At 40.7% G+C, this 24,869-nt stretch overlaps 2 protein-coding genes across 2 annotated transcripts; one reads left to right on the forward strand and one right to left on the reverse strand.

Annotated features, from left to right (window-relative positions):
- The first annotated feature begins 2,643 nt into the window (after nucleotides 1-2,643).
- On the forward strand, nucleotides 2,644-8,703 carry LOC138897279 (uncharacterized). The gene is made up of 6 exons (XM_070183243.1): nucleotides 2,644-3,135; nucleotides 3,485-3,998; nucleotides 4,344-4,501; nucleotides 4,928-5,833; nucleotides 6,159-6,424; nucleotides 8,418-8,703. The coding sequence occupies exons 1-6, from the start codon at nucleotides 2,644-2,646 to the stop codon at nucleotides 8,701-8,703; spliced, it is 2,622 nt and encodes an 873-aa protein (XP_070039344.1).
- A 3,756-nt stretch (nucleotides 8,704-12,459) lies between these two features.
- On the reverse strand, nucleotides 12,460-14,715 carry LOC138897280 (uncharacterized). The gene is made up of 5 exons (XM_070183244.1): nucleotides 14,581-14,715; nucleotides 14,191-14,291; nucleotides 13,452-14,136; nucleotides 13,249-13,353; nucleotides 12,460-12,846 (listed from the first exon to the last, which is right to left on the reverse strand). The coding sequence occupies exons 1-5, from the start codon at nucleotides 14,713-14,715 to the stop codon at nucleotides 12,460-12,462; spliced, it is 1,413 nt and encodes a 470-aa protein (XP_070039345.1).
- Between the last annotated feature and the right edge of the window lie 10,154 nt (nucleotides 14,716-24,869).

Here is a 24,869-nt window from a genome sequence, read left to right on the forward strand (position 1 = left end):
AGGCTGGGTTGGTGAACATTTGATGCACTGCCTTGGAAGTATTGGCAGCAAGGTCTTGCTCCTTAGACTAGCCAGCTAGTGCCACCGCTGATATTGGTGTTGTAGTAGCTGGGCTTGACTGGTGTGGGTCAATCACCATTTCATATGGAAGATCTCCGGTTGTAGCAAGCCTGGTCACCTGTCTCCGGAGCTTATCCACTGACTTCTTGCTGGCCTGGAACTTTCTCATCTTCTTTACATCTTTGCCCATCACTTCGATCACCTACCCGTACTGTACCAAGGTAGCCATAATAGTGTTCTGGTTCCCAAAGAGCTTCTTCAATGTCTCTTCAACTATCGGGGGAAACTGAGGTGCATGAAAAGAAGATTGTGCTGCAATAGTAATGGGTAAGTCAAATAACTTTGTAGTGGTTGTCTGTATCTAGTTGTTGAGTCTCGCCAATATCTGGGAGACTCGCAGCATAGAGAGTGGGGCAGTAGGCATGGGCACCAGCTTCAAAGCCGAGGTGGGAGCTAAGGGAAGAATCACATCAGGGACTATGGATGACGGCAGAGGCATAGCTGCAGCACTGGAGGAAGGCTCGGCTAAAGTGGATGGAACATTAACTACTTTAGTAGCTACAGTAGCTGGATCATCATACTAGCCCCAAGTGGTAGGAGGCTGAACTTTCTTCTTTGGATTGTTCACATCCATCAGTGAATACTAATTAAAAGGCTTCTTCGGCCTCACCTTTGTGTCATAATCTCTTGGCTCTACCCTTGCATCCATGAGATATTTTGTAATAGTGTTCGGGTACGAGTAGGACGAGTCATCTTGCCGAGCAATCACTGAGATATTGGCCGACATCATGGCACCCACATTGATAGGGTACCCGGCCATAATAAAAGCAACCAGAACTGCCCAAGGAATCGGAAGGTAAGTCTCATTCTGATTCAGGTCCAGTCTGCTGAAGACAAAGGTTTTCCACCCCTTCGCCTTGAAACTGAGAGTGATCTAGTGGATAGGAACCCCAGTAGAAATCCATGGAGGTGGTGGCCCTAGTGCTGCTAGAATCTTCGCTAACCAAGGACGGACTGCGTCTCCCAATGCATACTTCTCCAAATATTCCTTTGGCTCAACATCTTCGAATCCCAAGTATGTGTTAAGTGTATGTTGATCAAATCTCACTTTTATGTTTTGTACTTTGGTCACTTTTGTCCCATTTTTTATGTGAGCTACATTTCCTTAGAATTCTCAGACCATGTACTCTTTGGTGTCCACTACACTTTGAGTGAACCACATCCACCCCTTGCGTTCCCTGAAATGTCTCAGCACTGTTGGGTTGTAACTCTCCACATATTCAATAGAAAATGTCGCTCGAGAGTTAGTGACCTCACTGGCCACCATGTACGAAAGCTGGTGAACGTAGCCAAGTTAACAAATCGTTCCTCCCAAACCTCTTTCTTCTTTGACCTTTCAAGTCCATCAGCTATAACCTGTGCCTCAAGGATAGGCGTGGTCGATGCCTCAGAAGATTGACTAGCAATCTTTGAGTCTTCGAAAGTGCTATGAGATGAGGACGGCTCGTCCTGGAGTTGGTACCTCTCTTTCTGCATTGACTGTATAGCCGACTGCTCCTGAACAAAGGTTCAGTTGCCCTCTGATGCATCCTTAGACGAGACATATGAGCTCGTGTCAGAAATATCTACACCTCTCCCCCTGCCAGCTCTAGCTTTCTTTGCATTTGTCTTTTATTGGCCAAGGGGTAGGGCACTCTTGCCTCAACCCCGAGAAAGTTCACCCCTCCCTTTAGAAGTGTCTCTTCTACCTCTAGATTGAACCATTGTCTGTATCAAGAAAGGGCGATTGTTAGTTGCAATTCAATGTTCAAACATACACAGGAGATATGCAAGTATGCACCAGAAAACACAGTGAGATTGACAGTTAAAGCCTGCTTGCAGAAGAAGGATCTGTTGTCGGCACAATGTTTTTGTAGCCGCAAATGCAGCCTTGCGGACCGGACAATTTTGTTTTGCGACCGCAGAAGTGAAATGTGGTCCGCACTATGTCACTTGCGGCTGCATCTCGGAAACCCAAAATATGCCAACTCTCTGATGTGCAGCTGCAACATATTTTTTACGGTCCGCATAATTAGACATGCGGCCGCACATTTGAGTCACAAAGTGTAGACTCTCTGATGACAGTAAAAGGATCGTTCTTCTACTGCAATGGGAATTCTGTGGTCTGCATATTTTACCTTGCTGTCGCAGACCCCTTCTTCACTAATGATGCCTTAGAATCAATTTCTGTGGACTGCACCATTCCACAGTAATTGGGGTGGCAACAATCAAAACAATTGGGGGAACAACAATAATCAAGGGGGTTGGAACAATAACAATTAAGGAAATCGGGGGTCGGGCTTTCAGAGGCCTCCGATGTATCAACAACCAAACAACTCGCCTCCATATCCGTCGCAAGGTCCTAGTTCTTCCAATAGTAAAATGGGACAGATTGAAAACATGTTTAAGCAAATGATGGAGAAAAACACCGACGCTGATGCCTAGTTAGCCTCCCACAACACTTCTATCTGCAACTTGGAGGTTCAACTTGGCCAAATTTCTCAAGCTTTAAATACTCGCCAAAATGGGGCACTACCTAGTGATATGGTGGTGAACCCGAAAGGTGGGAATATGGGGCATGCAATGGCCGTGACAACAAGAAGTGGGAGAGGTGGAGTTGCTAGTGCCTCAAACCAAAGAAAACATGTGGGCGATGATGTGTTGGTGCAAGATGATGATGAGCCAAGCAATGATGTTCAAGCTAATGAAGAAGCGAGGATTGATATTGATGAAAATGTGGAAGAGATGCAAGAACAAATGAACTCGTCTAGGGAGCACGTGCCTGACATGCCAGAACTGGTAGTGACAAAGGCGAAGGTACAAATGCCAAGGCATCTTCCTCCATACCCTCAGAGACTTGCAAATCAAAACAATGAGAATCAATTCAAGAAATTCATTGATATGATGAAAAGTTTGTCCATAAATGTGTCGTTGGTTGAAGCCTTAGAACAAATGCCGGGATATGCCAAGTTCATGAAGGATTTGGTAACAAAGAAGAGATTAATAAACTATGAAATGAACAAAATGACACATCAGGTGAGTGTTATGGTGCACTTCATGGCTCCAAAGTTGGAAGACCCCAGTGCTTTCACAATCCCGTGCACTATTAGGAGTGCCAATTTCGCCAAAGCTCTATGTGATTTGGGGGCAAGCATTAACTTAATGCCCTATTTTGTGTTCAAAACATTAGGGATTGGGCAACCAAGACCCACATCCATGAGGTTGTAAATGGCGGATCGGACAATGAAGGCCACTGGGGATAATTGATGATGTGTTAATTAGGGTCGACAAGTTCATCCTTCCCGCAGATTTTATGATACTTTATAGTGAGGTTGACTACGAGATTCCAATCATTATGGGGTGACCTTTCCTTGCTACCGTGAAGGCCTTAGTTGATGTGGACGCTAGAGAGCTCGCCTTCCGGGTGGGTGATGAAAATGTGATGTTCCATGTTTGTAAATCAATGAGGCAGCCAAATAGCAATGAAGTGTGTTCGTTCATGGATCTTTTGACCGATGTAATTGTTGATGACACAAGTGCTGTGATAAATGTGGAAGATACCTTGGAAATTGTGTTGTTGAATCATGGTGAGGATGAGAAGGGAGGCTTTGTAGAATGTGTCAATGCTTTGCAAGAAATGGGAGCATATACTTATAAGCCCCGAAAACTTTCCTTGGATCTTAAAAACAGAAAGACTCCACTAACAAAGCCTTCAATCGATCCTCCCACCTTGCAGTTAAAGCCTTTTCCTTCATACCTCAGATATGAGTTCCTAGGCCCTTGTTCCACTTTACCTGTTATTCTTTCCTCATGCTTAACTAACGTACCAGTAGATACTACCCTTGTGGTGCTTCAAAGGAAGAAGAAAGCAATAGGTTGGACATTGGCGGATATTCGAGGTATAAGCCCCGCTTTTTTGCATGCACAAAATCATTTTAGAGGAGGATGCCAAACCCTCTGTGGAATATCAAAGACGATTAAATGAGGCCATGCAAGAGGTAGTAAAGAAAGATATCATCAAGTGGTTGGATTCCGGGTTAGTTTACCCCATTTCCGATAGTTCGTGGACCTCGTCGGTGCAATATGTCCCAAAGAAAGGGGTATGACTGTGATCACAAATGACAAAAATAAATTGATCCCCACAAGAACTGTCACCGGGTGGAGAGTGTGCATGGACTATAGAAAGCTCAACAAAGTTACGCGGAAAGACCATATTTAGCTTCCATTTCTTGATCAAATGATAGATAGGTTAGCCGGACATTCTTATTATTGCTTCTTGGATGGATATTCCGGTTATAACCAGATTCTTATTGCACCTAAAGACAAAGAGAAGACCACCTTCACTTGTCAATATGGCACTTTCGCATTCTTGCAGATGCCATTCGGGTTATGCAATGCACCAGTAACTTTTCAGCGGTGTATGATGTCCATCTTCACTGATATGGTGGAGGACTTTCTCGAGGTTTTCATGGATGATTTTTCTGTCGTGGGGGATTCTTTTGAAGAGTGCTTGGATAACTTGGAAAAGGTATTGGCACGTTGTGAAGAAACTAACTTGGTGCTGAATTGGGACAAGTGTCACTTTATGGTCAACGAGAGCATTGTCCTCGGTCACATGATTTCCAAGAATGATATTGAGGTTTATAAAGCAAAAATTGAAGTGATATCCAAACTCCCTCCCCCTACTTCCGTAAAGGGAGTGAGAAGATTTCTAGGTCATGCGGGGTTTTACCACTGGTTCATCAAGGACTTTTCTAAGGTGGTAAGCCCTTTGTGCAAACTCTTGGATAAAGATGCCAAGTTCCTTTTCAATGAAGATTGTATGAAGGCATTTGAAATACTCAAGTATAAATTGACTACCACTCCTATTATTACCGTGCCAAATTGGAGCTTACCATTTGAGCTCATGTGTGATGCAAGCGATATGGCAGTTGGTGTGGTATTGGGGCAACGAATTAATAAAATCTTTCATCCAGTCTACTATATGGTGACCGAGAAAGAACTCCTAACCATTGTCTTTGCTATGGAGAAGTTCCCCCCGTACCTTATGGGTACAAAGGTGATTGTTCACACCGACCATGCGACACTTCGTTATTTGATGAGTAAGAAAGACTCTAAGGCAAGGTTGATGCGGTGGGTGCTTCTATTGCAAGAGTTTGATCTAGAGATTAAAGACCAAAAGGGAAGTGAAAATCAAGTTGCGGACCACTTATCCCGATTGGAGGAGGAGGGGAGGCCACATGATGGCCTTGAGATCAATGATTCATTTCCTGACGAACAACTCCTTTCCATATATGTGACTGGGATGGCATGGTTTGCCGATGTGGCCAACTATCTTGTGAGTGGCATTATTCCGAATGAGTTATCCTCAAACCAAAGGAAGAAGCTCAAACAGGACTGCCTGGACTACTATTTGGATGAGCCATATCTCTTCAAAATTTGTACTGATGGTGTTATCCGGAGATGTGTTCCAGAAGAAGAGCAATTGTGTATTCTTAAAGCTTGCCATTATTCGCCCTATGGTGGTCACCATGGTGGTACGAGAACTGCTACAAAGGTCTTAAGCTGTAGATTCTATTGGCCTAACTTGTACAAATATGCTAGCAAGCTCGTTAAGCGTTGTGATGAATGTCAAAGGGCCGGTGGGATCTCCAAGAAAAATGAGATGCCTCTCACCGCCATCCTGGAGATTGATATTTTTGATGTTTGGGGAATTGACTTTATAGGTCTGTTTGTGAGCTCATGTGGGAACACCTATATATTGGTGGCTCTGGATTACGTGTCAAAATAGGTTGAAGCCGTAGCTTTGCCCAACAATGAAGCTCGAAGTGTGTTAGCTTTCTTGAAGAAGAACATATTCACAAGGTTTGGTACCCCCAAGGGCCATAATTAGTGATGGGGGTTCAAATTTTTGCAACAAAGCCTTTGAAACTTTACTCTCCAAGTATGGTGTCACTCACAAGGTGTCAACCCCCTATCACCCCCAGGCAAGTGGACAGGTTGAAGTCTCAAAGAGGGAGATCAAGAGTATTCTATCCAAGACTGTCAATGCAAATCAGACTGATTGGTCAAGGAAACTTGACGATGCCCTTTGGGCCTATAGAATAGCTTACAAGACTCCAATTGGTATGTCTCCGTATCGGTTGGTGTTTGGGAAGGCATGTCACCTTCCGGTCGAATTAGATCATAAGGCCATTTGGGCATTGAAAAAACTGAACATTGAGTGGGATGTAGCTGCCAATCTCCGGGTGGAGCAATTGAATAAACTTGATGAGTTCTGTTTCCATGCTTACTTCAGTTTGTCCTTGTATAAGGACAAGATGAAGTACCTACATGATAAGTATATCTAAAACAAAGAATTCAAAGAAGGTGACCTTGTTATTTTATTCAACTCTCGGCTAAGGATTTTTCTGGGAAGCTTAAATCAAAATAGAGTGGTCCTTTTGAAGTGGTACATGTGACCCCTTTTGGTGCTCTTGATTTGAAAAATAAGAATGGTGAGATCTTTAGAGTCAATGGGCACCGGGTGAAGCACTACCTTGGTAAGGTCGATGATGGCCACGTTGTGGCATTGCTCCATTTCAAATGAATGATGGTAACATGCGTCGTGCCGCAACATTAAATCAAGCACTTCTTAGGAGGGAACCCATGTGTATTTCTTTCTTTTGATCTTCTTGTTAGATTAGGCATTTTTTTGAACTAACTGGTTGTGAAGTGTATGCAGGAATTGGGTGTGCAGTGCAAAAAATTGACAAGACAAAAATTGGCCAAGTGGTGAAATTATGTGGACCGCGCCTGAATTATGCGGACCGCAACAGAATTATGCAGCCGCACAATCCCTTCGCGGCCTCACAATTTTGTGTGCGGTCGCATAGCTGAAAGATGGAAAATTCCAACTCTCTGAAGTTTGGCCTAACAAAATCCTTAAGGATTTGTGGCCGCGATCACAATTTTGAGGACCACACAGATTGTGGGGCCGCGGCCATTTTTATGCAGACCGCGCTATTGAATCCGCTGCTGAGTTAGAAAAGGTAAAGAGTGAGGACCGCACCAAACTTATGCGGCCGCACTCAGGTAAGTTGGTGGGCCAACATAGTCGAGTATAAATAGGACTTTTTGAGACTATTTACACTTTACACACTCTGACCTCTCAAACTAGACTAAAGCAGTGCACTCCTTCTGGTTTTCAATCTCATCTCATATTCATCAATTGTTGATTTCCCACTACATCTTATTACTGGCATGCTAATTTCAATGAATAAATTTCATTTTGTTTTCTTTTCTTTTCTCTTTGTTGTAGTTTTCTTTTTATCTAGGGTTATATTCATGCCAAAAATATCAAATTGATGCATAATTCTTGTTTAGAAGCATGTGGGTAGTGTTTGAATGCATAATGGGGAATGGGGTTAGTAGCTTTTATTGTATAATTTCCACAAATCATGCCTAATTAGTGAAAAACCTAGTATTAATCGTACTTAGTGCCGCTCTGATTTGAATTTCGCGGCCGCATATATTTTTGGGCGGTCCGCGCTAGGGTATGCGGCCGCATACAAATTTGTGCGGTCTGCGATACCCTATGTTGAAGGCACTTGTCATTGCTAAGTTTGTGCTGCCGCACTCAATTTTTTGCTGTCCACGGTTGGTTTTCGCAGTCGCACTCAATTTTGTGCAGTCCACACTATTAAATTTCAAAGACCCAACAAATCGATTATGCGGCCACACTAAATTTTGTGCGGTCCGCGATGGGTTTTCGCGGACGCACTCAAAAGTATGCGGTCCGCGCTGATGTAACTTCAGAGAACCAGTAGTCTAAACCTGGGATCTCCGTGACCGCACTCAATTTCTTGCGGTCCGCGATGGGTTTTCGCTGCCGCACTCATTTTTGTGTGGTCCATGATGGGCAATCCGCAGCCGCACTCAATTTTGTGCCGTCCGCGCTGCCCTGTTCTGAGAAGAAGTGTCTTTCTTTCCAACTGTAATTCAATAACATATTTTGAACCCCAATTCTAACTAACTTTCACTACCTTTTTGTTGCAGACAATGGTGCGTTCACGTAGTCGAGGTGATACTTCCAAAGGGAGAGCAGAATCCTCCCGAAGCTAGGGTAGAGGAAAACCTAACATGCCATTATAAGTCCAAAAAGTCTTGGGCAAAAAGATTACTCTCAGTAGACCACCTCCGGAATCCTCAGGCACCAGTGAATACATCCTATCCCGGGAAACGTCTGAGGGGGATTCTGTACAACCACAACCGGGGGCAAAATCACAACAATTCCCCGATACACTCCGTTTAGTCGATGAACCTACCTCCTCCTCTAGTTCTTCTGATGGCTCAGAGGGAGGTAGTCAGGCATCTGCACCATCTTCCCCACCTGCTACAACACCTGCCATCACAACTACCCCAGTCATTTTAGATAATGATGTTGAGGTTCCGGATGATGGGAGAGGGGGTGACACAATTGTGGGAGCCCTGGCTAGATCAAAGAAGCCGGAGGATTGGGCTGATAGGTTTGTAAGTGAAAAGGCTTATGGAAAATTTTGGGAATGGTGGCCTCAAAAGTCGCTCACTCTTGAGCGACAATTCATAACCAAAGACCAAAGATAGCATAATCCGAATAACCAAAGACCTAAGGCATTTTACGGAGAGAAAAGGTTAAAAATGGTTCACCGTCCGGTTGAAAGATTCCAATGAATTCCTCGTCAAGGAATTTTATGCCAATGTTACCCACATCAAAAAGGGTACAAAGGTGATGAATGTCTGGAACATGAAAATCTGGTTTGATGGCCACGCACTGAACACATATGTATGGTTTGATGATGTCGAGGCAGTGCAATACCTGGAGAAGCTAGACTTGGGTGATGCAGTTTGCCCATGGCTAGCTGAGATACTTGCTATTTCGGGAGCTACACCTACATGGCTCACAGCAGGAGTTCAAATTGTCAAAGCCACCCTTAACTTTGAAGCAAAAGGGTGGGAAACATTCGTGTGTAGTCGTCTTGACACGTACCAGCATGAGAATGTCCTTCCACTCCCCCGAGCAGTATTGGTAGCTTCCATCATGGCAGGCTATCGTATTAATGTAGGAAACTTGATGTCCTACAACATCTCTAATACAGTCCAGAAAGAAGAAAGATTGTATCCATACCCAAACTTCCTCACAGAGTATTTCCAAGACCAAGGGGTAGAGCTTAGACATTTTGATGTGGAGGTGAAGGCTAAAATGCCTTTCTCATGGTACCACCTCCATGGAGCGGACAACCCTAAATTCAAGGGTAAAGCCACTACCTCCAATGGCCAGTCTGAAGAGCCAGGGGTAGTGGCCACCGGGTCAGTTGCCGAGCCCTCCACAGCAGCCGGTACTTCTGCCGGAGCAGCAACCATGTCTCCTCCTTCCTCCGGACCATCCCTCTCAGTGCCACTGTTAGTGCCCACATCTTCTATCTACCCTCAGACTGCACTGCGGGTTTCGCAGACAATATCTAGTCTCAACAACTGGATGCGGGCAGCTACCACAAAGCTGGCTGCCATATCCAGTACAGTGGCAGCACAGTCTTCGGCCCCATCAGAGCTTCAGGTACCTCCATCAGTGGAGGACTCTTTGAAGAAGATTCTTCATAACCAGAGAAAGATTCTAGACAAAATTCTAAGTGTAGCTCGACTTGAAAAATGATTGTAGGCTCTCCTTGATCCAATTAGAAACCTGAAAGCTTCCATAGACTACGAATGTGACATGCCTAGTCAACCACTTTGAGCCGAAGCCTTTTTTATTCAATAGCCATGTTACAAGCCTTTATCCGTTTTATAATGACCCTCTCTTAGCACCCGATCATTCCTGAGCATTCTTGATACAAGTGGAAAAAGCATAAGTTTGGGGGAGAGACGAGGAATGTGAAAGTGATAAAAGGTACAAATATGAAAGGTATTCAAAGTAAGTGATGATGAAAGGCATGGAGTGAAAGATGAGGAATAAAGTAAAAAGTTGAAGGGATTCAAAGAAAGTAATGATGAAAGTCATGGAGTGATTAGAGGATAAAAATGATTGTCATGAGCAAGAAAGAGTGACATTATGTCTCTCTAGTTCCCCTAAGGAAGAAGAAAATGACTCAAAGAGTCAAAAATGTATGAGCCAAAAAGAGGAATTGGAGTGCTTGAGGAAAGATGAAACCATCATATGCTGATAAGTCCTACCTTAATCCAAAAACCTTTATTATATTCCCGCAAAAGCCCTATATGATTTCAAGTTGAGTGAGCTTATATTAGTGGTGATTTACATAAGGGGCAAGCTTATGGTACTTAGAGCCGGACTTGTGACATTTCTATTGAGAGAGATGAGCGCACTTCTTCACAATCCTTGTTTTGAGTGTTACATTCTAAAGTGAGATTTTTTCATGGAGAGTAGAGGAGGAGGAGTTTGGTTTCCACAATGACCTACGTGATAGAGCGATCTTCCTTGGTGAATTAAGTCAACTCTTGATGCTCTGGTGTCACATTAGAACTATGGTACTCAAAAAGTCAAAACATGGTATTGTTGATAACTCATTTGTGTTGAGGGTAATTGTTAGTCCCAATTGATGCATGATTGATCCACCTTATGCCAGCTGAAATACCCTTTTTTTCTAGTGGAGATGGGAATTACCTTATTTGTTTGAGGACAAGCAAAAGCTTAAGTTTGGAGGAGTTGATAAGTAGGGATTTATCCTATTATTTGCTCTCTTTTACTTGTGTTTTAGGCCAAAAATTCTTGGAGGTATTCCCGAAAACTAATGAAATATGTTTTCTTTCAGGAATTGTTCAAAATGAGCCAAAGGAATCAAATATTAACTCAAAAAAGAGTCAAAAGTTGAACAAAAACCAAGGCTAAGCAAAGAGGTCTGAAGCACGGACAGCATAAATATTGTGCGGCTGCGAAAGCCATGACGTGGCCGCAATCAAAATTACGCGGTCCGCAAGATGTAGATCCAGAGATTGTTTTTTGGGCTAAATGATGAGCGTGGACCGCACCATAAATGTGCGGTTGTGAAAGTCCTTGTGCGGCCGCGGTTGACATTACGCGGACCGCGATGACTGAGATTCAGAGAGCTAACAACTTGAGCAAAAGAGAGAAGTGTAAACCGCACCAGAATTGTGCAGCTGTGGAATCCCTTGTGCGGCCGCGATCGAAATTATGCGGTCCGCGAAATGAAGAACTAGAGAGTTGATTTCAAGCCAAACTCAAGCAAGTGCGGAACTCGCCACTTTTATGCGGCCGCACTTAGAATTATGTGGTCCGCGAAAGTTCAACTAAACCTAGATCCAAAAGAGAAGAACACAGATCGCATCAGAATTAGGCATCCGCAAAAGTAAGAGTGCGGCCACACTCAGAATTACACGGCCGCACAACCTCCACAGGGGCATATTTGTCAGATATTTTCAGCTTAGTATAAATAGAACTTTTTGTCATTTTTACGTTATGTTATATTTTTTATATGGCTGACTTTTCTGTTTTTGGAGTTTTGTACTAGTTTCATTTTTTAACATTATATTTTCATTCCATAAATTAATATTATGAATTTTATCTTCATTTCATCTTTAATTTTTGTTATTTCCATGAGTAGCTAAACCCATAGCTAGGGTTGTGACCCAACCCTAGTATGGGTATTTAATGAGTATTTGATTTTAGGGCTTGAATGTGAATGGATTAGTGATATTTAGCCTAGTTCTTGCTAGAACTCAAGAATTAATGGATGCAAACATTGATTCGTGCCTTTATGACTTAGTCTATACTTGAGAAAGAGGGACTAAGTCTAGGAAAACTAGGCTAACAAGGAATTGGGGTGAACTCAAGAAATTGATAGACCCAATTAAAGGGTTAAACCTTGAGATAGTAATACCCAGCTTGAGCCAATATCACTAGATTTGCATGAATACCCATTTAGACTTGAGAAAGTCAAATTGGGTAAAATCACTCAAACTACCGAGAGGTATAGAGTGAGTATCTGAGTGTGATAGCTATATTACAATACCATCTAATCAAGCTTGCCCTAAATTTTGCTATCCTTTAGATATCCGCCTAGGTAGAAGTCACTACCCTAGTCTCTTTAAACATTTTAAAAACAACAACAAAAATGTTGTCCTTAGTTTCAATTATTGCAACCTTTAGTGTAAAGTTAGAAATAGAAGAACCAATCAAGTTATGGAAGTGCAGTTAATGCCAAAACTCACAATTAACTTAGATATACACCTAATCCCATATTCTAACTCCTTATGGATTTGATCCCGACCTTTGTTGGGTTTATTATTGCATCGACAACCTCGCTACTCAATCGTGGTGTAGGTTTGGCACAGATCAAGCACCCATCTCATCAACCGAGCTTCGGAGTCCTACTTTCTCATAAGATAACGGAGCACCGCATGATTCGTGTGGACAATGACCTTTGCACCCATCAAGTACGGGCGAAACTTCTCAATTGCAAATACAATGGCAAGGAGCTCTTTATCCATAATGGTGTAGTCGACTTGGCAACTATTCATGGTCTTACTAGCATAGTAGAACGGGTGAAAAATCTTGTTGATGCGTTGCCCCGAAACAGCCCCAACCGCTGCGTCAGTTGCATCATACATGAATTCCAAAAGGACACTCCAATTTGGAGCGGTGATGATGAGAGTAGTTGTCAACTTGAAGTTCAACAATTCAAAAGCTATCATGCAATCATCATTGAAGTTGAACTTAGTATCTTTCTCAAGAAGCTTGCATAACGGATTCACCACCTTAAAGAAATCTTTGATGAAGCACCGGTAGAAACCCGTGTGGCCTAAAAAAACTCTGCACACCCTTTACCGAAGTTGGAGGTGAAAGTTTAGAAATCACCTCAATCTTTGCCTTGTCAACTTCAATTCCATTCTTTGAGAATTTGTGGCCAAGGACAATGCCTTCCTCGACCATGAAATGACACTTCTCCCAATTGATAACCAAATTTATTTCTTCACATCTTGCCAACACTTTATCCAAATTTGCATGACAATCATCAAAATAATCTCCAACCACCGAGAAGTCATCCATGAAAACTTCAAGGTAGTCCTCTACCATGTCTGTGAAAATATCCATCATACACCTTTGAAAAGTCGTCGGTGTTGCACAAACAAATAGCATCCGCTTGAAGGCGAAAGTACCATAGGGACATGTAAAGGTTGTTTTCTCTTGATCCTCCGGAGCAATAAGGATTTTGTTGTAGCCCGAATACCCATCAAGAAAGCAATAAAAAGCATCCGACCAATCTATAAAGCATTTGCTCTAAAAAAGGAAGTGAAAAATTATCCTTCCTTGTGACTTTGTTGAGATTGTGATAGTCCATACACACCCTCCATCCGGTCACCTTTCTTGTAGGAATCAACTCATTCTTGTCATTGAACTGGAGAAGTCCACGAATTGTCATGCCCCTCTTCTTTGGGACACATTGAACCGGAGAAGTCCACAAACTATCAGAGATGGGGTAGACAACCCCGGCATCCAACCACTTGATAATCTCCTTCTTGACAACTTCTTGGATAGCCTCATTAAGTCTCCTTTGATGTTCAATAGATGGTTTGGCGCCTTCCTCCAATTTGATCTTATGCATGAAAAATGTGGGGCTTATCCCCCAAATATCCACCAAAGTCCACCCAATAGCCTTCTTCCTCTTTTGTAGTACCGCCAAAGTGGAGTCTACCTGCACGTTTGTCAAACAGGAGGAAAGAATAACTGATAAAGTAGAACAAGGGTCAAGAAATTTATACCGAAGATGTGGAGACAATGGCTTCAACTCCAAGGTAGGAGGTTCTTCAATAAAAGGCTTTGTAGGAGGAGTTGTCCTATTTTCATGATCCAAGGACATTATTCGGGGTGCATAGTAGTACGACCCCATTTCTTGCAAAGAGTTCACACATTCCATGAAGCCATCCATCTCGTCATTATCAAAGTTGAGCAATACGGCCTCCAATATATCACCCACGTTGATCATAGCACGTGTATCATCAACAGTAACATCGGTCACCAAATGCACAAAAGAGCACACCTCATTGCTATTCGGTTACCACATTGACTTACACATGGAAAATAACTTTTTCATCACTAACCTGGAATGTAAATTCTCCATCTTCAACATCACAAAGAGCCTTTCCCATATCAATGAAATGTCTCTCAAGAATAATTGGAACCTCATTGGCAACTTCTCAATCTTGAATGAGAAAATCCGACAGAAGAATGAATTTATCAACACGAACTAAGACATATTCAATCACTCCCAAATGTCTCTTCATATTATGATCGACCATTTGCAATCTCATAGAGGTGGGTCTTGGTTGCCCAATTCCCAAGGTCTTGAAAACTAAATAGGGCATCAAATTGATACTTGCCCCATGATGACAAAGAGCTTTTGCAAACTCAGCACTTTCAATTGTACAAGGAATCATGAAAGCACCGGGATCTTCAAACTTAGGAGCCATAGAGTGCACAATTGCAATCACTTGATGAATGACTTTGATGGTTTCAAAATTCATTGAATGCTTCTTTGTCACGATATCCTTCATAAATTTTGAATAGACAGACATTTGTTCTAAAGCTTCAACTAATGGCACACTGATTGAGAAACTCTTCGTCATTTGAACGAACTTCTTGAATTGATTATTATTATTTTACTTGGAAAATCTTTGAGGGTATGGAGGTGGAGGCTTAGGAAATGGTTCCTCAGCTTTTTGCACTACCAGCTCCGGTATATCAATAATGTGATCCCTAGACGGGTTCACCTCCTCCTGAGTCTCTTTCACACTATTATCAATATCAATCTGAACTTCATCATTTGATAGTACCACATTGTTTGGGCCCTCTTCTTCTTGTACCACTTGCTCATCATCCACAAGTTGCCTTTGACTTGAGGTAGGTGCATTCCCACCTCTTCCACTTCTTGTAGTAACGGCCATGGCATGCCCCATGTTATTTATACCATTTGGGTTTACTAACATTTCACTTGGTGGTGCCCCCTTTGGACGAGAATTTAGAGCTTAAGAGATTTCCCCCATTTGCACTTCTATTTGCCCCATCATTTGCTTGAACATATTCTCAATACGCTCCATCTCATTGTTTGATGAACTTGGACCATGGGAAGGATAAGGCATTGATTGCTTGGTTGATGATACATCGGGGGCCTTTGAAAACCCGACCCATGATTACCTTGATTATTGTTCCATCCACCTTGATTGTTACCCCCCAATTTCCTTGATTATTGCCACTCTAATTTTCTAGATAGTTGTTGTTATGCCAATTCCCTTGATTGTTGCCACCACTCCAATTTCCTTGGTTGTTAGAATTCCAATTTCCTTTATTGTTTTGAGGTCTCCATTGTTGTTGGTATGGGACTTGGAAGTTGTTTCTTTGACCTTGAAAGCTGTTCACATATTGCACCTCTTCTTCTTGTTCATTGTAAGAATTATCTTGGTCAAAACCACTATCTCTTGCACATAATTCTCCACTCGATATTGCACTTGTGGACCCTTGGTTATTCTTTAATTTACCATTATGTTCACCCCTTCGATGGCATTGACTTGCTTAGGATTTTGCACTTGTTGAAGTTGAGCCTTTGCTAGTTGATTCATGGTGGTAGTCAATTCGGCAATGGCTAGCCCATGGTCATTCAACTCTTTGTGAAGGTAGATCACGTTTGGATCACCTTGTGGAACATTACCTTGGGATTGCCATGCCGATGATTTTTCCTCCATTTCATCCAAAATATCACATGCCTCCACATAAGGCGTAGTCATAAAGTTCCCTCATGCAAGTTGATCCACTACACATTGGTTGGTTGTGATAATCTCACGATAGAAGGTTTGTTGAATTATGTTTTCCGTCATATCTTTGTTGGGACATTGCTTGACCATTGTTCTATACCAATCCCATATCTCGTGTAGTTGTTCATTGGGCTCATGTTTGAATGGCAAATTCTCATCTCGAAATGTAGCCATATGCCCGGAAGAGAAGAACTTAGAGATAAACTTTTCCGCCAACTCATCCCAAGAATGAATGGAATGGTTCGGCAAACGTTCCAACCAATCTAAAGCTTCCCCCCGTAGAGAGAAGGGAAAAAGCCTTAGCCTCAATACATCCTCGTAGACATTTGTTTATTTGCTCCCCCAACACGTGTCCACAAACCCCTTCAAATGATTGTATGCATTTTGACTTGGAGCACCCGCGAAGAAACCTCGTTGCTCTATAAAAGTGAGCATTACATTTGTGATTTGAAAGTTGCCCACCCTAATACGGGAAGGGACTATTGCATTGGCATATCCTTTATTGGGTAACACATGGTGTGGAGCCGCTCATGGTGGGGGTGGCGGTGGAGCGGAGACATTGTCATAAGGCACTCGGCCCTTTCTATTGGCTTGAGGTTCAAGAGGAACCTCATCAACTTGGTCATCCTTGATGTCCACATCCCCCAAATGCAAATTTCCGAGCAAGGGCTATGACCATAACATAGGTGTTTGCCTAATGGGATAAAGACGTTAATGATTGTTTTGTTGATTAGGGTGTATTATAGCTCTCAACTCTTCGTTACCCTCTCAATGCCTCTCGTTCAGAGAGTGATTTTTCCCAATTTGGCTTTCTCAAGTCCAAATGGGTATCAGCCAAAACAGTTGATAAGAGATCATATCGGGTTATTACTATCTCTAGGTTGAACCCTTCAGTTGGGTTAATCAATCTCTCAATTGACCCAATTCTTTGTTAGCTAAGTTATCCTAGACTAGCTCCCTCTTTCTCAAGTAGAGACAAAGTCAAATAGGTATGAATCAATGTTGCAACTATTAATTCTAAAATTGAAGCACGAACTAAGCTAACTAATCAACCCCAATCATAAACAAGCACTAATTAGATACCCATAAGGTTTACACACTAGGGTTGGGTCACAACCCTGGTAAGAGTCTATCTACTCAAAATGGGTTTTGAAGAGAATAAAGAAGAAAAGCTAATTAAACTCATAATGAAAGATTAAAATGATGAAATCTAATGTAAATACACCAAAATAATGTAAAACTTTCCGAAGTAGTAAAGAAAAACAGCTACAGCAACTTCAGATGTTCAAAAGTGAACCTAATTTTGTGAAAATCGTCTATTTATACAGGGCTGAAAATTTCCGACAAAAATGCCCCTCGGGAGGTTCTGCGGTCGCACAATTTCATGTGCGGTCCGTAGATTTCTTCTGCTTGCAAGAAGTGGAGTTCTGCGGCCGCACATTTCTGAACTGCGGCCGCGAGGCAATCTTCTGCGGCCACACATTTCTTGACAGTGGCCGCGAGGCAATCATCTGCGGCCACACAATTCTTGTGTGGTCCGTAATTAACAAAGGCTCCTGGACTTGGTCTTTTTGCATACTCTTAGATCTTTGACTCCTAGCCCAGTTCTGCGGTTGCATAATTCATCTGCGGTTCGCACATTGTTGAAAGGTGTGCTACATGTTTCTTCTTATTTTGTAGCCATATATGGAATTCTGCGGTCCGTAATTTGTTCTGCGGACCGTACATTTGTGCTTCTGTGCCCTTTATTGCCTTGTGCTTCAGAACACTCCTTTTTTAGTCAGATTTCATCTCGGGAGACCAAACTTCCAGCATTCCTGAAATGTTGTATAATTTCATTAGTTCCCGGAACAAAATTCAATACTTTCGGACTAAAACAAAACCTAAAAGGTGCTAATAAGTAGTCAAAATCCCCACTTATCAACCCCCCATAAACTTAGTCGATTCTATCGAATTTTGTGTACCTCACTCTCGGTCTTGATTCAAAAATAATTGTTTCCACCCATACTCATCCCGATAGGACTTCACATTTTAAAAGGTCACATTAATAATCATTTAAGGCATCCACAACTAATTCAGATTTACGGAGTGTTACAACAAATTTGGAAACGAAATCCATGCCATTGCCAAAGGAGATTCTTCACCAAGCTTGAACTTAGCATCATAAATCAAAGGATGCATTTGGTATTGGTACCCATCTATTTCTTTCACGTAATAAGCTCACTTCTAAGTTAAATTCACATAATCTTCCCATGGAGTCAATCCAATTAGAATATGCTTATCCCTCAAGAAACCTACATTGCATTCACATTTACCTCCACATTGAGAAAGGATTATTCTACGTAGCTCTTGTAGTTCAGGCAAATCCTGTCAAAGCTTACCAATCACTGCATATTGAAGACCTTCGATAATTTTCATGCCATTTACTTCTTCTTCTATCCACTTCATGATAGGTTCTCTATGTAAAAGCTGAATAGGTTTAACTGGAATATGTTACACTTCTTTTCAACTAGGGTTTACGTGCATGGGCATATTTAATGAACTTAGCTTCAGTAAATTGGAGAAGTCTAGGGGCTGGGAAGTGTTTGGATTAGGATTAGGAGATGGTATTGTGGCTTGGGGAGAAAGACCAGCAATTGAGGGTGGCTGGCCATCAGCCAAGTTGGCCTTAGGAGGAGCTCGTAGCGAAATCGCCTAGGAATCGCCTATTTAGCCAGAGCTAGGTTGTTTTTTTCAAGAGCTATTTGTTGCATTTTTACTTGGTTTGAAATTTAGTTACTTTTTCTCACAAGGTTTTAGAGTTCGGGTTTCGGCGATTTTGGAAGGAATTTTTACTACTTAGATTGGGCTAAGTATTTTTGACATGGATATGTTTAAATTTCATGATTCCAACCTTCAAATTAGCGATTGATTGATGAATTGAATTGAAGAAATTGGGGATTTTAGTAAAAATCTTTCTAAATCATAAATTGATGATTTGAATGCCGAATTGAGGTCAGAATTGGATGAAATTGGTATGGTTGGAGTCGCATCGGAATTTGTGAGTTTTGTCGGGTTCCGGTGTGCGAGCTCAGGGTTGACATTTTGATTTTCATTAAAAATCAAAGCTTTATTATTCCAAATCATTTCTTATGAATTTTATTTATGATATTAAGTTATTTTGGCTAGATTCGAGCCGTCTAAAGGTTGTTTCTCGCTGGAAGGGCTTCTTAGACTATTTATTTAACTTCTTTGAGGAATGTATCTTGCCTAACTTTGTGTGGGGGAACTTTCCCGTAGGAATTGGTCTACTTTACTATGTGAATTATGTCAATTATGTGAAAGACGTGGGCATGAGGTGACGAGTGTGTACACTGGCTTATATGTTGTATTTGACTGGTTTAGACTCTTAGGCCTTTAATTGAAGTTGTTAGATGGAATACCTTTCATTTTTTATTTATTTTCCATTTTGTTTTATTGTTGTTGAAATTTTTGTACACATTGTTGTTTAGTCGTGGGCTATGTATTGTTATTTTGGCAATGTTGTGGCATATGGGCATGTGTGGTGCGAGTTGATTATTGTGTTGTGATGAGATGCACATGCGGTGGCATAAAGGCAATGTTATTGATGCACAATCGGCGAGATAAGGGGGTTTTATGAGCATGTTACTAGTAAGGAGAATTACTTCATTTGAAGCAGAGGAGGCGAGATAAGGGGGCTAAAGCGCGTGAAGCTAATTCGGGGAAAATATTCTTAAAATTAATGTAAGGCTCACGCGGCATCATAAGGATGATATATAATTATGATATGTGGCACATGGAAGTGGCTTTCATTGTATTTTTGTGTCGGAATGGTTTGTGACTTCTTGAGTGTGTCATGCATATTACGTGATTTGCTGCGTCGTTTTAATGTGCTAATATTTATCTCTGTTGTTACTTGATGAATTGGTTGTCAAAATGGATTTACTTGCATGGGGTTATTATCTCATATTTTGTTGGGTTGTTGGTAACATAACAGATTAAAATTAAGAAATTGTTATCATGCTTTACTTAATTTAATTCTTAAGTTAAACACATTATCTCATTTGATTCTTTACTTTATGTAAATTGTTATCATGCTTTACTTTATTAAATTCTTAAATTGAACTCATTATCTCATTTGATGCTTTATTATATTTAAATTTTTATCATGCTTTACTTTATTTAAATAAATTGTCTGAACATTTTATTGGTAATTGACACGGATATGATGTACGTGGTGGCACGATCTCTTGGTCGTGCGAAGATGATTGATAATGTGGGCACGGGGTGCCATGTGTATAAGATTTGTGATTTGTGGTTTATAAATTCCGATTATGAGGTGTGGTACCATGGCTGTTATTACTTTCCGTAATTTATTTCACTTATATTTTAATTGTGTTTTGATTATTTTGTTGTTTATCACATGTTTACTCCTTTTGTCATTTATTGCTTGTACTTTCCGTTGTTAGCTTTATATTGATATTCTGCACAATTTTTCATGTCTAGTGAGTGTATTGACTTGTACCTCATCACTACAATACTGAGGTTAGACTTGATACTTAATAGGTACCATTGTGGTGTACTCATACTACGTGTCTGCACATTTTGTAGAGATACAAGTACTTCAGATCATGTTTGTTTTAAGAGTGGCGCCTGTGCGGTTGGAAACTTCAAGGTATACCTAATGTTCCATTCACAGACCTCAAAATCACCCTCTAACTTCATTTCTGCTACTATTGAATTGTTATCCAAAGTAGTATTCTATTTTTGAATATCTTGTGTACTCTCTGTAGAGCGTATGACTTTATATTACCGAGTTTTTGGATTGTGAAAGTTGTATTATGATATTGGCTATGTTTTGGGCCATTATTCTCCGTCTTATTTAATATTAAGTTGTTATATCACGTATGATGTTATTGTGTGATAGGCTTACCTAGTAGTAGAGACTAGGTTCCATCACGATCCTTAAGGTGAATTTTAGAGTCGTGACATGTGCACATCAGAGCTCTAGGTACATTGGTTCTAAGAGTAATAAGAAAGTTTAGTAGAGTCTTGCAGGTCGATATGGAGACATCCGTACTTATGTTGAAGAGGATACGAAACTATTAGGAAATTCCACTTATTTGATTTGCCATCGTACGGCATTGATTCAACTTGAAGCGTATATCTTACACTCCTTTACATCTAGTCATATATAATGTTGCACACTCGGTATTAGCTATGCACCGACGGTTTGTGATGCTGCATATGAGCTATAAGAGGGCTATGGATACTCGATCATTATCTCGAGGTGTTGTCCAGACTAAGGATGCAGATGTGTTGGTAGATCTTTTAGTTGTTCAGTGAATGATGTAGCGTGTTCTAGTATATGGTTGGCAAGTACGAGCTTGGGAGGATTTAATTGATTACCTAGTTGTTGTGATCAAGGTAGGGTCATGGGAGAATGTTGATTTGAGGATAGTTAGTGGTATTAGAGGTTGTGTGTTTTGTATGGGATTTATATTCAGTAGAAGGTATATATTATCATCCAGGGAACTTGAGGAAGTGGCATGACTGTCACGAGGATGATTACGTGTTTAGTAGAGGATTTGAGGTATTTTATGACTGGTGCGACCAAAGCTTACGAAAGATTTAGTTAGAGTGCGAAGCAGGGTCATATCATATATGGAGAAAGGGTATTATGGGATATCAGATGTTATGTTCTATGGCCTCGATCCTAATGGGGGAGTCTGTTATCGATGATCAGATTGCATGGTCATGTGTTATATTAGTTTTGGTCTGAGGTAAACATGTGGCATTGGAAGGTTCCCAAAAATTATATATGGCTAAGATATGATATTTGCATGGGATAGTGTTGAGACCTGCGGTATTTTTGTATCTTTAGTAATTCTACGTTTCAGTATGAGAGAGGTTAGAGGACAACTTCAGATTCACAGAAGGTCTCTTTATAGTGGGTATCTCGGTTGTGGCATTATTGGGTGTTTCAGAAGGATTACAGTGGTTTATGGGCTTTCGAACAATGTGATTTGTGATAGGATCTCCTATGGTGAGCTTTGGTTTAGGATTGTATTGTATTATCAAGGAGAAGTGTTAACTTGAAGGCAAGTCGAGGAGAATTCGAAGAAATGGGTCATTCCGGTGGTGTTGGGTCAATATAGTAATAAAGGTAATTGGTTCCTTTGGTGCGGTGATGCTTTACCGGTGTTTTGTGGAAATAATCTTGGGTTTGACAGCCTGCGTGACATGGTTCAGTTGGGGAAATTTAGCTCTGATGACTTGGTTATGTGCATCTGGGTTTCAAAGAGTTCTTGATAGTGTCGACCACGACTTGGGACGAATGTCTGCTACAGGCATAAGAAATATGTTGTGTGTTATGATTATTCTCCATATGGGGTCACGTGTTCTTGATAGCATGGGCAGTTTAAGATGTTTAGAAGAATGCTAGCATTATTTGTTACCACCTGAGAAGGGTGCGCACATTAGAAGGTGCACACCATGCTTTACTTTATTTAATTCTTAAATTAAACTATTTATCTCATTTTATGCTTTACTTTATTTAAATTGTTATCATGCTTTACTTTATTTAATTCTTAAATTGAACTCATTATCTCATTCGATGATTTACTTTTTGTTATCATGCTTTACTTTATTTAAATAAACTTTCTGAATATTTTATTTGTAATTGACATGGATATGATGTACGTGGTGGCACGAGGTATTGGATGTGTGAAGGTTATTGATAATGATGGCATGAGGTGACATGTGTATAAGATTTGTGATTTGTGGCTTGTAAATTCTGATTAAGAGGTGTGGTACCTCGGGGTGATTCTTGTTGTAAATTCTGTGTTGGAATGGCTTGATGATTGAACTATTATTACTTTCCTTAATTTATTTCACTTGTATTTTAACTGTTATTATTTTGTTGTTTATCACATGCTTACTCATGTTGCCATTTATTGCATTTACTTTCTGTTGTTAGCTTTATATTAATATTCTGTACGGGTTTTCATTCCTAGTGAGTGTCTTAGCTTTACCTCGTCACTACTCCACCGAGGTTAGCCTTGATACTTACTGGGTACCGTTGTGGTGTACTCATACTAGGCTTCAGCATATTTTGTGAAGATACTAGTATTTCAGATCGTGTTGGTATTGAGAGTCGCGCATGTGCAGTTGGAGAATTCAAGGTATACCTGTTGTTCCGTTCGCATGCCTTGGAGTCACCCTCTTACTTCATCTCTGCTACTGTTTAATTCTAATCCAAAATTGTATTGTCTTTTGGAATATCTTGTGTACCTCTATAAAGCTTATGACTATGTATTACCGGGTTTTGGGATTGTGAAAGTTGTATTATTATATTGGCTATGTTTTATTCAATATTAAGACGTTATGTCCTCTCTGATGTTGTTGTGTGATAGGCTTACCTAGTCGGAGAGACTAGGTGCCATCACGATCCTTAGGATAAGATTTTTGGATTGTGACATGTGCACAGCAATAGTACAGAATCTATGCATCGTAATCAGGCTAATAGTTCAGCATATAGAGGATATGTGCAAGAATAGTAAATCAAGTTAAAGAGAATTCATATATAGAGAATATATGTATTGTCAGTCAATATATCAATGAAATCAGCATATATAGAAGATATGCATAAAGGCATGTATACAATTCGAAGCTAGAATATAGAGAAGATACACAATAAAAACATGTATACATCCAAAGAGTTTGCATATAAAGAAGATACAAATGTCCAAATATTGATTAGTTTCCACAATCTATGTGTATGTCACCAAGGAGAAACATGAGAGGATGACTCTACGAGGGATGGATCCTTATTCACATGCTGTACGGACAAATCACGTGCAAAAATATTAACATCCGTATGGACAACTCACGTGCTCTCAAACCAGTTCATATCGCCAAAATAATATACAAGAATACACGTATACGAACAACATATATCAAGTCATATACTCAAGGACTGAGAAAACTAACATGCTAAGGTATATGGATGCGCGAGGTGTACAACTACAACTCTTATTAGGCCGGTACGCTACATAATAACAAGATTAATACTCGAACAGGATATGAAAAGCTCATACATGGTCTCAAACATAATTCAAGTAGTTCACGCAACCATACAAATCATAAAACAGGTATCATAGGAAGTACACAGTTCCAACAAGGCGTACTAGAAGCCTAAAGTCCAATCCAATCAAAATCATACATACTACCTGTATATACGCTCGTCACCTCACATATACGCCACTTTTTACACATTCCAATTAGCCAAATAAGGTCACCTCCTAAGGGGTATTCCGTCACAAATGATTTGGTAAGATACTTACCTCAAACGAGCCAAATCAATACTCTAAGAATGCCTTCCCCTTTGAAATCACCTCCAACCAGTTCGGCTCTAGCAAAAAAAAACTCAATAACTTCGAACAAAGCTATAGGAATCAATTTCAAATAATAAAGCTTCAATCTTTATTCAATTCTCTATAAATCAACAAAAGTCAACCCATGCCTACACGGTCAAAACATGAATTAAGGGATAGATTACAACTATCCATAACCCTATGAGTCAAAATATGTGATTAGATTCAAAAACCAAGTCGAAATCAACCTTTAAATCCTCAAAATCCATACTCTTAAGTTGTAGGCAAAATCCCATTTTTTCCTCCAAAATCTCACGATTAACATGTATAAATCCATGGAAATTCAAGATATATAGTCAAATCAAAGTGAGAATTACTTACTCACAATGTAGTGATAAAACTATCTCCAAATATCGCCTCTAGCTGAGCTCCAAAACTCCAAATAATGAAAAATGACCAAAAATCGACTCAAAATCCTCTTGTCTAGTCGCACCTACGGCCCACTTAGCCTATTCTGCGATGTTGCTTCTGCTACATGTTCCTTGCATCTGTGAGAATTCCCTAAGCTTGCATGCATGCACTTCTGCGCATATTCCA

Source organism: Nicotiana tomentosiformis, chromosome 8 (assembly GCF_000390325.3).
Source record: "Nicotiana tomentosiformis chromosome 8, ASM39032v3, whole genome shotgun sequence".
Taxonomy (NCBI): Eukaryota; Viridiplantae; Streptophyta; class Magnoliopsida; order Solanales; family Solanaceae; genus Nicotiana; species Nicotiana tomentosiformis.

Coding starts and splice junctions, on each gene's coding strand:
- LOC138897279 (XM_070183243.1), top strand. CDS start 2,644: ATGGTGGTGAACCCGAAAGGTGGGAATATGGGGCATGCAATGGCCGTG. Junction 3,136..3,484: donor TGAACAAAATGACACATCAG/GTGAGTGTTATG, acceptor GCTACCGTGAAG/GCCTTAGTTGATGTGGACGC. Junction 3,999..4,343: donor GACATTGGCGGATATTCGAG/GTATAAGCCCCG, acceptor ATCAAATGATAG/ATAGGTTAGCCGGACATTCT.
- LOC138897280 (XM_070183244.1), bottom strand. CDS start 14,715: ATGACGAAGAGTTTCTCAATCAGTGTGCCATTAGTTGAAGCTTTAGAA. Junction 14,137..14,190: donor ATGGAGAATTTACATTCCAG/GTTAGTGATGAA, acceptor GTAACCGAATAG/CAATGAGGTGTGCTCTTTTG. Junction 12,847..13,248: donor AACCTTTACATGTCCCTATG/GTACTTTCGCCT, acceptor GATTTCTTTAAG/GTGGTGAATCCGTTATGCAA.